Here is a 15,018-nt window from a genome sequence, read left to right on the forward strand (position 1 = left end):
GACTATTGATACTACTTACGACAAAATATATTATTAATTTGTCCGGTCATAGTATAATGTATATTATACTTATATTAAATTAAATGTTATCGGTACAATCTTTAAAAATACTCTATACAAATTAATAATAATATCTATAGTATAAAAATAACTTTTAAAATATTATTTAACGATGCATTCGTACTTTAATGCCATCTAGAAAATCACTCCAAAGTTACAAACATTTTTAAAAATATTCTTGATGATAAAATTATCATATTTTGCCTTAAAATTATTTAAATTCATTAATGTTTTTTTCGTTAGTTACAATCATAACGCCGAATAATTTATAACTGTTCAAATTTAAATCATAATTATGAAATTAAATTAAAATATTAGAAAAATATAAGCTATACGAATATAGGTATTGTATGTTGTTTCGTGTGAGATATGTATATGGAAAACTTGATTTATTGCGATGATCAAGAATCCGTACACCACCAGAATAATGACATTGATATACAATAAAAATCAGTAAACTATTTTATTGTGTAGCAGAGTAGACCTCGAGCTGTCATCCTCAACCCGATGTTTTATTTTATTTATTTTATATTCGTTTCCATTTTCGATAATTTATTTAGTTGTTTTAAGTGTTAAAATTGTATTCGAAGACTTGATTTTACCTCATATCATATATATATATATATATATATATATATATATATATATATATATTTAAATAATTAACTAAATATATTCTTGTAATTAAGCAATATAGTTAAGAAAAATACTTAAAAATTGTTTACAATTTAAAAGTTTTTTTTATAGTTTCATTGTATTTTGTTTAAATGTTTTACATTACATCTTCGTAAATATAACTGATAAAATACCGATCTACCAAGATGTAAATTACTTTATCGAATTGACTATATAAATAGAAGTATCAATATTAAATTAATCAAAGTATTATTTAATTAAAAAATGTAGGCATGTCTAAATGTATTTTGTTATGAATGGAAAAACTTTCAAAGTTTTTGTACAGTGGAAAAATAATATTTTCTATTGATAATTCAGATTATTCAACAAGTAAAAAATTATGTTTTAAATAAATAACGTAATTTAATAGTTGCAATTGTATTAGATTTTCTGTCTCAAAATCTGTTGGAAGTTGAATTCCAAAGATTTTTCGATGAAATGTTGGAGGTGTTCCTCGACCTTGGAAACGAGTTCGGACTGCACATTGTTGCTGCCCAAGTTGTACCGGAGACCCATCACGTGGACATCGGTGTTGAACTTGTCGTACGACTGTGATCGGTCAAGAGATTTGTTAAGGGTCACTTGGATTTTAATGCTCTCGATTTCGCAGTGAACATTCCGAGCGGTCATCCTATTGCCGGCCGATACGACGGTCAGGGCCGATGTCCATTCCAAATTGTTCAACGTGAAGTTGTAACGCGTCCTAAAGGAGTTTTCGGATTGACGGTCGACCAACATGGCGGTGAATATTGATTTTTCAGCTGCCTGTTCCGCGTTCAGGTATCCGACATTGGACATTTCCATAGAGAGGTCATCTTGCTCCCATCTCAAGTCGATTAACTTGGCTTCGCTGTTCGCTGTGCTGTGTGAAGCCATGACTATCGGTTTGCGGATTTCGTTTTTGATCTGGGCCATCATTCCCCCGCTGTTGGTGAACCTGAACACTTCACCGGTCACCGCATCGGTCAGCACTCTCAAGTACTGGTTCTCCAGAGCTTCATCGAAAGCTCGGGTCTCGGCACCCTCTTCGGTCTTGAAGTCGACGTCGGCGTATTCGAAGTTAGCTGGTCGGACAATGGCGTGATGCCGGTCTTCGAATCCTACAGTTACGTTGCTGTTCACCTTCTTCAACACAACAGTGAAGTATCCACGTTTGGCGGTTTCGATGTTGGACTTGAATGATCCGGTGGTCTCGATCCGGTCGAACTTGTATTGAACATACACCATGTCCTTGCCGAGGTTTATGTACATGTATTCCAAATCGCCATTATTCAAGTTCTTCATGGTCGTGTTGTAGAAGTTGACGAATTTTTGTTCGGACATTTTCACTACGTTTTTGTTGATGTTCAACATGCCGTTCAAGTGTTCTGTGGATCTGACAACGTTTTGATTAAGGACAATTTTCTGTAAAGTGGCGATTTTCTCTGCGATTTTCATGGCTAGACCCGATGCGGTGGTGGTGGTGGTGGTGGTGGTGGTCATTGTTCTTTGAAGACCGTCATGAGCTTGGTTTTGACTATTGAACTTCAGTTGTTGGCGATCACTGTTGACACCGGTTGAACCGTAGTCGAACTCGTCGTACTGAACGTTTTGTCCCGTACGGCCTACCAATGGCCTGGACTCAGTGTTGTCACCGCTCAAGTACTTGTTGAATTGGCCATTGAACCGTTCGACGACGACTTTTCCCAAAAGAATCGAATCTAGGTCGAAAGGTCCGTCGTTGGATTGCCCTTGCTCAGAAACGAGCCATTGCCGATCTAGAAATATAATAACTCGTCAAAAATTGCTTAGCTTACAATCTCAATTGTATTTGAACTTTGAAAACATGTCTCGAAAGGTGTGAGTATGATTACTTACCATTCTCCGGTTGCTGCTGTACATTGCTGTTGATTCGGTAGGCGATGACATCAATAGCCACTCCAGCCAGGACGCATGCGATTACCAAAGTAGATTTCATGTTGGTTGGATAGCTAATACGACTGATGCCATATGGATATGTTCGATCGGTATTTATACGTTAGTCGGAGCGGTATGATATGTGAACCTCAGCAATTTTGTGAGCACAGTTAACGTTAAATGGAAATGGAAAATCGTATCGTCTACAGAAATTGTGCCCTACTTATATTATTAATCAATTTTATCGATGAAATCTAACTAAACTCGACTTTAGTATCATTTACATTTCCGATAAATATTTTTTACAATTTTTAACAAATTGTTATTTTTACATATATTATACGATAATTATTAACACATTAGTAAAGCTAATATTAATAAATGCATTAATAGTATATTAATATATAAATAGTTTATTCATAAACAATGGGTTGAATTTTTGAAAAATATTATATTATTAATTTGTTAGTAAAATATGCAACTAAAAATAATCAACTTAATATAAATTCTAATTTCGGAGTTAAAAATACGTCATAAATATTTTTTGGTGTACTTAAATCTAAAATAAGATTGGTATATATTATAAATTAATTTAATATTTCAATTGAATTTCTCATTGTAAAATTCAACATATTTAACTTATCTCTAGTTAAATATATACATATATATTTTGATTTATAATAATCATTCTTACAATTTAAAAAATTTAACTATTGTTTTAAAAAATAAAAAATACTATATAATATATTTCATTATATTCTTAAATTCTTTTAGTATGTTTTGCTCTTATAAAATTTTTTAAATATATGTAAAACCTCTTTAAACTTTATAACCTCTTTTAATTTTTTTTTCTAAGATATAAGTTTTAAGAGTCTAATAAAATAAAAGCAATATAATTATCGCTGGCAAACTTTGGATTCATCAACTTCATGAGTATGACAATTTTAGTTAAATTGGAACTAAGGTTCTTATACAATATTGTTATTTATATGCATTTTGTAATTTTTCTAGAGTGATTTATTCTGTCAAAAATCATTGTTTATAATGGCATAATTAAGGCATACGTACTATACTATATTGTTTTATTGGAATTAATTTCATTTATGAGGTCATTTACCAATGTTAAAGTTATTTAGTTAAAGCCATTGCTGTATAAATAAACAATGATACAAATTGGGATTATACAAATCATATTATCTTTTACGAAATATTAATATAAAAAAAATTGTAACTATTATTTTTTTTTGTGATATATACTAATAGTTATTATTATAATGGTAAATACCGGCCAACCGGATATTATTCCGAAAAAAAAAACAAATTAGTATTGAGTGTAGATTAAAAATTACTTACACATCAATAACTTTCAAAACATTTTTTTTTACAAAGAAAGATTTAACATGTGTGTGTAGTTATTGCATTTATTACAAAATACATAATTAAAACAAAGTGTAATGAACCATTTTGGCTATAATGCATTTTGCAATACCAAAATATTTTCATCATCAATTTGTTTGATTTTTGATTATAAAATATTAACGTTACGAAATATGTTAGGTAAGGTGATTTTAAATAATCGTTTAGTTTAAATCTTTATGGAAACACTATAGGTAAACACTTTTACCTCGGGTATTTCACGGTATAATAATTTTGATATTCGAACGCAAATAAGAAATATGTAGTTGAATGAGCTGACGTTTAGTTTGTAGTATTATATAAATTAATTTTTTTCGAACTTGATTTGTTCGTAGCATAGGGTGATCAGATGTCCCGTTTGAAACGGGATCGTCCCTTTTTTAATCATCATGTTCCGTTGTCCCGACAAACTTCAAATGGGATGCTTTTTTCCCCATTTTTAGAAGACTGTCCCGTTTTAATCCCGTTATTTCCATATTATTTATTATATCATGAATTTTCGAAACTCATAGATCATTAATAATTACCAAAAAACACTTTAAAAACTTAACTTGTTCACAATTTTATGAATGTCTTTTGAAACACCCGAAATTGTTAAATTCAATAAATTTTTCCGAAAAGTACGAGAAAACAGTGGAATGTGTAGGAAGAAGGCTTACAAAATTTATAAATAATGGAGATAGCTGATAGTGTATAATTTTCATAATTTTTCTGATTCTTGTTAAAAAAATGTAAGAGTCATTATAATATGTTACATATTATGTAACAATACAAAATTGTTTAATACGTTAATTGTTATATTAAAAATTAAATTTTTTTAATTGTTTAAAAAATTATAATAGTTTTGAAATGTTACATTGTGTTGTTTGATGAATAATTAAGAGAAAATATTATTTAATAATAATTAAAAGAAAATATTTTATTATTTAGGTTATTTTACTAAAAAAGGGTAAAGTAAAAAGAAAATAATTGTTTATATGACCGAGATTTGGACTTTAACTCTACAGATTTGTGTGCATATGTGTGAAGTATATAAATGATAGTTTTTTCAAGGGGGGGGAAGTAATAACTGTCCCGTTTTCTTATTTTTTTTAATGTAGTCACCCTATGCATACATGACATATTAAATATAATATTGTTGTTTCGTTAATCGCTTTTTTATAACGCGCCAACGGAATTCTCTAGAAATCGCATTTGTTAGGCGGTCCATACATTTCACAATTTATTTTATGAGATTTCCGTACAAAATATTTTTAATATTTTTATAGTAAATTTCGGGGGGGGGGGGGGTAACAGCTGTCCTGTTTTCTTATTTTTTTAATATGGTCACCCTATCGTAGTATATTATATATATGAACGAATTTTGAGATTTATGTAATAAAATTAAATATTATGTTATGAATACAACGTTATTATAATACATAGTAAGTATAATAACTTAATATTATAATTCCAATTCAAGCAGTACAACAATTTTATTAAAATAAATTGAAACTTCCCCGTAAGGAATTAATATAATAATATAAATAATATATTATATTAATATTATGTAATGTTGTATAACTATAAGCAATTCAAAATCATTGTAAAATCAATAAGTCATGGCTCCAAATTTTAACATTTTATACCAAGAAAATTAGAAATTCAGATTTCGTGGTCAATTTTACTTTTATTAATTTCGATATCAAATATGAATAATATTTCTAGAACATTTCTAAAATATTATATTGCCCAGTTTTGTTTAATTAGTAATATATAATTTATATTTATTTCAATTCTTATTGAAGATTATGGTTTTATAATTTAATGCTTATGAAAAAAAAAAATAAATAATAAAAATTCTAAACGATGAACGTTTATATATTTAAAAACTCTAATAAACTGTAGTATAATGTAATGATAATATAGCATTTTTAAGCTCTCTGGGTAAGAATGATAATATTCTTTTTTTAAAATCATTAATTTTAATAACGATAATTTAAATAAAACAAAAACTTTTTTATAATAAACATTGTAACTTTTAATATTGATTTAGGTCTTAAATATAAAACATAAAATATTTATGAAAGTAAATTTGATTTTAAACAAAAATCAAAGTTTTTCAATTTTCACAAAATCCAAAATGAAATGTTTAAACCAATTACTAAAGAATATAATTGACTAGATAATAGTACAGTAAACATTATAATTTGCATCAGCAAATATTATTCTTTATAATATTAATCATCATTGCCTAAAGTTATAAATAGCATGTATCGCATAGTGTGTTGCTTTGGTATACTTTTGGTTTTCTTTGAAACTTTTAATGTATTTGCATGTAGTTAGCTTCACATAAAGCGTTTTTATAAATGATTTTTAACAGTTAAAAATTAATAAAGAAATTTAAAAAAAATCCAAGAAAAAATATGTTTTTTAAATTCATTCAACGTAAGATTATCTTTTTGGTGACCTTATAAATTTTATTAAGATGAATTTAAAAAATCATGGTTCAATACTTCATGGAAATTCATTTTTCTATTCCTGATTATGTAATAATTTGTTTGGTACACTTTAATATTTTTTACTCCGTTGTTTATTTTCGATATTATAAATATGTATAAAATCAAAAATGTTTTGATCTTTATTATCATTTAAATCAGCAACTAACGATTATGCAACCTACAACAGCCATATGAAATTAAGTATAATTTTTTTACAAGTAGATTTTGTGACATCAGCTAAAATAAAACTGGTTCTAGTCGAATTAATGAACATTAAATTATTGATACATAGTATTCACTTTTTCTAAAGTATAAAATGAATATGAATTCTATCAATTTTATTTTCGATTTGTTTAACATACATGAATAATTAGTAAAACTTCATCGAAACATAGATAATTCGAACTTTTATAAGCTGTATTTTCTATAACTCAAAGAATTTCTTAGCCCGGGAATTCGAATACGTGGAATGTATTTTTTCTAGGATAAGACTAGGTCTTATTATTTTGTCTAAAACCTATCTGAGTTATCGATGTTCCACTTTAAATAAATAATTATAAAAGGACCTGTACTTGATGTTTTATTAAATTATAATATTATATTATGTAATTCTATAGACAGAGGTATATTTTATAATTTTTTGTGGTTAGGGAGTTTTATATTTTTGTAAAAAATAAGTGATTTTATAATATCATAAAAAATACATATAAGGTATGAATTAATAATTATACTATTCTATTAATATTATAAATACAAATGAAAAATTATTTACAGCCACATGGTATAAATTAATGTTTTCTTTTTCTGTACCTTCATAGCAAGTCATTTATATCTTTTGAACCTTTTTTATTTCGGAGAGGAGGGAATGTTCGAGACCCGGGAACCTCCCAAAAAATACAACACAGCCTATAGGTTAATGGTGATATTCAAATAATAACATTGTTATTTTTATTTATTTATTTATTTTATTTATATTTAAATTTCATATAATGAAATACTGCTATAGAATGTTATCGATTGACAACATGATAATCAGTCATAAACGTCAATAATTTATTTATTAGTTTAGAAAACCTAGACGATATGTGTATATTTCTTTCAACAGTAGTTATATTTGTAATCGTAATAACGAAAAACCAATTCCTAAGTTTAAAATAGTTTCCATACAAATGCAATATACATCGTTAACAAAATGTTGACGTGAATAAAAAATAAAAATAAATGTCCAAGTTCGCACAAACCCAAGGGTATTAATTCGATTTTAATGCAGCGTTACAACGACGACTGAGATCGCAGTGTAAAGGTGATTTTTAATTAAAATTTATAATAAGTTGCATCGACAGTACAAATCGCAAATGGTTAAGCAAAAAACTAATCGAAATAGGTAAAAATATCTGACCTGTATGTGCGGCACGTGTTAACACAAAACATAAATGCATAATTGTTTACCGGGAATCGCGCATGTGATGTGTGTGAACATAATAATATATTGTTAAATTTCTTATCATAGATAGTTTTTATTCTGGCCAGTTATTTTCGGACGCACGTGTCGTTCGGACAAAACTCAGAACAGCATACGTTTTGTCGACTGCGTTTTTCATAATATAGATACTAACAATATCGCATCAGAACTTCGAGCAACTCGTGTGCCGTGATATTATTATTTTTAAACGGTTGTCATCGAATTTCGAGGATTCAACACAAAAAAAAATAAAATAAAATTAATAAAAAATAAATCACACGGTAAAGCACCAATGACGTTGAATTCGATCGCGCAATAGCTTAGTCCGATGATAAAACACATTAACAATAATGCAACAGCGAACACTTTCGTTCCGTTTTCCGTTCGCATGGGTTACAATATTCCTAAACGCGTTGATCTGTCGGTTATTCACCTAGGGCCGGATCTAGAAAAGAGGGCAAACCTGGGTGCTTGTCCCAAAAATCTTGGTCGGGGGGGAGGGCCGTCCAAAAAGTAAATGGATATATCAACAGTTTTTCTTCATTATACAATGAGTATTGTGGTAAAAATTACAATATTCATTTCTCATTCGGATTATTTGTGTTTATCAGTAATAAACACTTGTTTTGTTCTTATTCATCGCAGTACATTGTATTGCGAATAGCATACATACAGATTAAAAATAATTATTTTAGTCAGACGATACATGATACTGAATTCTGCACGAAAAAGACTTAAATATAATTTAATTCATATACGAAATTGAAACTGTTAAAAGAATATATTTTTGCATTAAACTATTCACCAAGATATGCAAATTATTTTAAAATTATCAATTTTATTTATAAAAATAATCTATTAGATGCACTTGTTCTAATATTTAAATAGCATATAAAATATTAAAATATTTTTAATTGTACTTTGACTGCGAACGAAGTTTTAGTAAGTTTAAAATAAACTAAATCTAGTCTTAGATCTTCAACCAATCAAGACAAATTCAATCATCTTTAAATTATTTTAATCAAAAATCAAAGTAGCTAAAAATCTAGATTATGATGATGTTATAAAAAATTTCACCACCAAAAAAAAAAAAAAAATCAAAATTTGTTACATGTACTCAACTTAATTTAAATACTAATAGTCAAATTACTAAAAATTATTCTTATGTTTTATCTAACTCTATATATATTATTTTATTATTTTTTATATTTATATGTTAATCCTTATTTTAATTTTTAGAATTTTCTAAAATTATTTTAGACATATGTGTTAAAAACGTATTATTGTAAAACGTACAAGTCAAGCAACAATTTTTAAATTATTTTGTATGTTGTAGTATTATCTTTGAAATCTTTAATAATTAATAAGTTATTGTATTTGAAAACGGCTCTGAGCAATATCAATCGGTGAAGATTTTTTTTTTTTTTGTAAAATTTTAAGTTCAAACTCCTATCAAAAAAAATGTTGTACAGGAATTTACAATATTTTAAAATTTCTTTAAGGTAAACATGCATTTGGAAAAAAAAAATTGTTTCAATCAAACGGATATGATCGTATGGATGTAGACCAAAATAAATTTAGGGGCCCTATAATTATAACAGCACTAGTTCTTGGAAACCCCGTGGGCGCCAATGGCTACACGCACGATAGTATCCTAAAACCTTGGGCACACGATTTCGTTTCACTTCGCCGCAGTAATATTATAAATAAATAATAATACAACTTAATAATATTGAAATGTGAAACGACTGAACGTGACCTGGCCGGCGTCGGTATGGCTATACTCCTGCAAATTGCAGACACGACGTGCGTGTTCTGAGCGTGTAATACGGTGGTATGTTTCGCGCTGTCGCGCAACCTCACGCGATCTCGGCGATCGGGGTGAACAGAATAGTAAGATCGTGTCGAGTGCGATCTATTATCGTTATTATGCGGTTTAACTTAATGTGTGACGAAACAGGGGCGTATTTTAGGGAGGGAGAAAGGGGCTATCGCCCTCTCTGAATCCGTATTTAAGGAATCGATTATATGTGACATACATATTTCACATTTTTTTAATGAGGATCATTTAATAACGAAATCAAATTACGCGTGGCTGTGAATATTGAATTGGGCTTTTTGTCGGATCCATACTTAGTGAAAAATCACATAAAACACAAGCGTAACTTTAAAAACACAAACAAGAGTTAAAAAAGAACTACCTACATAAAATTCGATTCTAAGTGGATTCGGCATTACATTAAAAAAAAAAAAAAAACCACAAATATTAAGGATTTACCAGATTTAAATATTACCAACAATTTTACTTGTAAATTTTGAACAGGAATTAAAGAAAATTTTGAGTTTTGCCCCCTCCCCATAGAAGTAAGTCTAAATACGCCCCTGTGACGAGACTGGCTTAAAGATTTTCTTTGTATCGTGTAAACGCCATTAATCGTACAATATCCATACACATCTCACACACGCACAGGTTTCGGTGTCCAGTGTACCCCCGTTACCCAAATAACAAATACCAAATATTTATAAGATCCGGGCGTTTCGAACGAGGATTTAACAGAACGATTTACTTTCGCGACGGTCTAGGGACTGTGCTTGAATAGAAAACGATAGAAACAAGGGTCTCATATCCAACCGATTCACCCGTTGACTTATTCCGTATTTTTTTATTTATACACGGACTGTGGGCCAAAAACGAAATTATTAGAAAATGGACCGCAGAAAATAATTAATTTGACAAGCGAATAAATAAATAATCAAATAATTATGGCTTGGGTTTTTTAGTATGTGAATGTAAATCCAGAACATTTGCAAGGTAAAAAAAACAAAGGAGTTAAAATATCAAATAAAAAAAAAATTAAAAAAAATTAAAAAACTTGAGCTTCACATCGTAGAAAAATGTCGCACCTGACCGCAGAATGTTAATGTTTTGCACTTTGTATTAAATATATAATGCAATTACTGTTGCTGGCTTAATTATTTTTAGTATTGAATATCCTGGATCCATCACTATAGGTGTTCTAGAACACTTCCGGCAATAATGTGTACGCTATTGATATAGTCTCGATAATAAAATATAAGATCCTCAGTCTTGGCAGGATATTTTTATAAGTTTACCAGTAAATTGCTGTATGTAAATAATTATCGCTGGGTCGAAATGCATAATAGCAGTTACCAGCAAAAACCAAGACGAATGTTGTTCAACAAAGTTAGGTTACGGTCCGTGTATGTTTTTATGTAATTCTTTTCCTCGGCACAGTCGTGTGTCCTACAATAGTAAAGAACCGCAGCAGAACAATAACTAAAATTTATAAATTGTTTTTGTTGTCGCAAATAGAAATAGACAATATCAAACCGAAATATAGTATGTGTGTTATAGTAATTGGTAATTTAAAAAAAAAAAACATCCGGTTATAGAAAAAAAAATAATAAAATATTATTTCGTATCTAAGTTTAGTAACCTCGATTAAATTTGTGTACGCTATCAATATTGGTATAAGCCTACCTATAATGTTTAACTGTAAACATTGGTAAGATTATTATTAATTTGCTTTTATATTCGTCATATATAGAGCCGTATTGTGTAATTTAATGAAATCATATAATATTCCATTGGTTATTATAATGAATCAATAAAAACACTTAATAAAAAAAAATTTAAAATGATTTACTCTTTACTGTAATATTCATGATTCAATGCCAATATAGATAATATGGTATGTAATAAATTAATTTATAAAACAATTTTTTTTTAATTTAAATTGAATAGCTTTTCATATTAAGTCTTGTTCTGTTACATTTGTTACAAATATACTTGTTTATTGGTACTTAATTAAAACGAACATATTTATAACAGTACGGCACAGATTTCATTGTAATTTATAAATTTAAATATTGAATACATTTTCATTTATAATAAATTGTATATAAATAAGAACGTATAAAGACTAAATGAAAAAAAATTGAAAAAAGTTAATAACTGTTTTGATCATCCTAAAATAGTAATATTGATTGACTTAGGTTAAAATAATATTTATAATATATTGAGGTACACGAAAATTTGATATATTACCATTTATTACTATAATTTGTTTTGGGAAATATTGGAAATAAATGGTTTTTGTCTTGATTCGATTAAGTATGCATATAAATATAATTTAATCGTTCAGTAAATTTAGTACATGTAGTACATTATTTTGAGCTGTATAATTATTTTATGTATTCGCGCTTACTGTCCCAGTGTAATATGTTTAGTGATATACGCAGGGATTTGGGCATACTGCGTCAAAGTAAGAAACATATAGGAGATAAGTATAAAGGGGTTTGTTTGTTTTAATCGAGACATTTTTTGTTGAAAATATATTAAATTTATAATAACTTAAAAATTTACAAAATATTTGCAAACGTCTGAATCTTATTACAACAAGCATAAGAAATCATTAATATTTTCGGTTTCTAGAAATAATATCTTTTTATACAACTATACCGTTTCGTAATACGCTTCTAATATGATTTTGATTTAAAATATAATAAAATATATTCACTAACAATTATAATAATTTATACATTTTCATTTATTTAATTTATTTTGGGTTCATATAAAAAATTTACGTAAATGTAATTATAAAGTTTAAAGTTTGAACATATACTATTACTTTCACAAAAAGACAAAAAAAAAATCTCGTGAATCAATATTTGGTACCAAAAGATTAAAAAATGTTCAAAATAGAAAAATTAGAGTACATTTTAATAATTGTTATTATTTACACAACTTGTATTTATACGACATGTCAGTTTTAATATACCTACCTAATACATTATTCATAATAAATAATTATATACATATACTATTTTATACATACTATTTTGTAGAAACCTTAAACTGCAGTTTAAGTTAAATTTCGAAGAAAATCTAATTATTTTTCATTTTGTGCTAACTAATTAATTTACCATATACTCTTCATGATAGTAAAAATAAATCATTTGTTTTATATCTATTTACTAAGACTTTACATTAATATGTGTTTTTGTACATTTTCATATTAATTATAGAATTTATTAGCATATTTATCTACAATAACCATTACGTATACAGTTTATATTATTATATAGATTAATGGTTTCAGCTATTAATACAAATTTGTTACATTTTGATAATTAAGTTATTTTTTTAAACATCAAGTTCATGGCAAAATTTAAAAAATGGCATTTAAAATAGTTGGATATTGAAAACAATTTTCTGGTTAGTTTCAAAATCACACTATTTTTAATGATATAAAATCATACGATGTATAACAGATTATACTTTTATATTATGTGTATACATTGAGACTAGTACACAAATATATTGCTAATATTTTATATGAAATAATTTTTTGCTTATTGAAAAAAAATGTACAATAACCATTTAATATACTAGTCATGATAATTGTTTATTTACGTAATATGAGCAATCACACTGATTTTATTATGACATTATATTAATACATTACATCAAAAAAATTAAAATTTGATACCACAATATACCCTTTTATAACATATGACAGTTACGATTAAATTGATTCAAATGCCTTTAAAATTAAATTTCATTCCTTCTAGCAAATCCAGTGGGAGAAAAAAAAACAAAAAATAAATTAAAACAAATCAATTTGTTAACCAGAAAATGGCCAGATCTAATAATTAATCTCACAAGACATGAAAATATGATTTCCAAAATATGCATAGGATATAAAATTACTATTACACATTCACATAGTAATAATTAAAATAAAAAAATAATAATAATACAGCAATATTAATTATATTACTACTCCAAAACATAGCTTTTACTAAAAATAATAATTTATAATTTTCAAACGTTAGGAAAACTCAAACTAAAACGAAATTAAGATAAATTGTTGAATAAATTGTTATTTTAATTAAATAAAATATTTTCCCAAAAAACTTTTGAGTGTTAATAATGAATTAAATATACGTAAACAAAATTTCAGCTATTATTAATCAATTAAACATTGGATAATTTTATTCCCTTATTTTTGTCAACATTTGTTTTAATATTCTTAGCATTTATTATTTATAAATTCAAGTTTCATTATTTATATTTAATGTATCACAGTATTTAGTCAGGTCATTTTTGTATGCTTAGATATTAAATTAATTATTTTTTGATTGCTTAATTAATGATATTATGCCACCATAACACATTCAGTGCAACGATCGACGTAATATTTGAATTTATTTATTTAGAAGATAACAAAATTATGCGATTCATTAAATATTAACGTAATTAATTAAGTAATAATTTATACATTTAATAAATAATATTATATAATATAATAAACATACTGTTAGTATTTTTACTACATCAATAGGTTTGAAAATAAAAGTTCATTAAAAATAATGAGTTTTAAATTAATTAATATTTTTATTAGATATGATATACAAGAAAATTAATTATATATCACTCAACACATATTGTTTTTATAAAATAAGTAAAAACTAATTGTCTGATAGTGGAAACTGATTAATTCATAACCTCCGTCTTATTATTGGGTCGAAAGTCTTGTTTTAAAATTAAACTACAAAATAATAAAATTAAAAATTATTATAAAAATGATAATAGCGGCATATTTTAATCTTAAAATCTACGTTATCATGAACATATTTCTCAAGTAAATATTTATTTATCTCTATAATATATGTTATGTTGACATATCTTGAATAATAAATAGTATTTATTACTTTATTAATATGCACTATCGAGCAGAAAAATAAGAAATTATACTACTGTAAAGAATAATAATTATAAAAATTTAAAATAACACCAAAATTGAAAAATACGTTTTCCAATATTACTATGAAAAATTTGAATTACCAATTTCTGCTATATCTATGTGATGTCTAATACACACATTATATTACATTATTTATTATTATATCTTTATGATATATTTCATGTATGAATTTATATATTGTATTTATTTGATGTCATATTGTATTATATAGTGTAATATAATTAATATCATATGTACA

The 15,018-nt window shown here is 26.7% G+C and overlaps 1 protein-coding gene across 1 annotated transcript; it reads right to left on the bottom strand.

The window, feature by feature from the left end:
* Nucleotides 1–1,021: 1,021 nt before the first annotated feature.
* Nucleotides 1,022–2,918, bottom strand: LOC112691967. The gene is made up of 2 exons (XM_025566452.1): nt 2,593–2,918; nt 1,022–2,492 (listed from the first exon to the last, which is right to left on the bottom strand). Exons 1-2 carry the CDS (start codon nt 2,690–2,692, stop codon nt 1,117–1,119), a joined length of 1,476 nt encoding a protein of 491 aa, XP_025422237.1. The 5' UTR covers nt 2,693–2,918; the 3' UTR covers nt 1,022–1,116.
* Between the last annotated feature and the right edge of the window lie 12,100 nt (nt 2,919–15,018).

The sequence above is a fragment of the Sipha flava genome, unplaced genomic scaffold (genome assembly GCF_003268045.1).
Source record: "Sipha flava isolate LNK unplaced genomic scaffold, YSA_version1 68_pilon_pilon, whole genome shotgun sequence".
NCBI lineage: Eukaryota > Metazoa > Arthropoda > Insecta > Hemiptera > Aphididae > Sipha > Sipha flava.

What these genes read in the sequence shown, in the direction of transcription:
- LOC112691967 (XM_025566452.1), bottom strand. Translation starts at nt 2,692, where the DNA reads ATGAAATCTACTTTGGTAATCGCATGCGTCCTGGCTGGAGTGGCTATT. An exon ending in ACAGCAGCAACCGGAGAATG is followed by an intron (nt 2,493 to 2,592) that starts GTAAGTAATCAT and finishes TTATATTTCTAG; the next exon opens with ATCGGCAATGGCTCGTTTCT.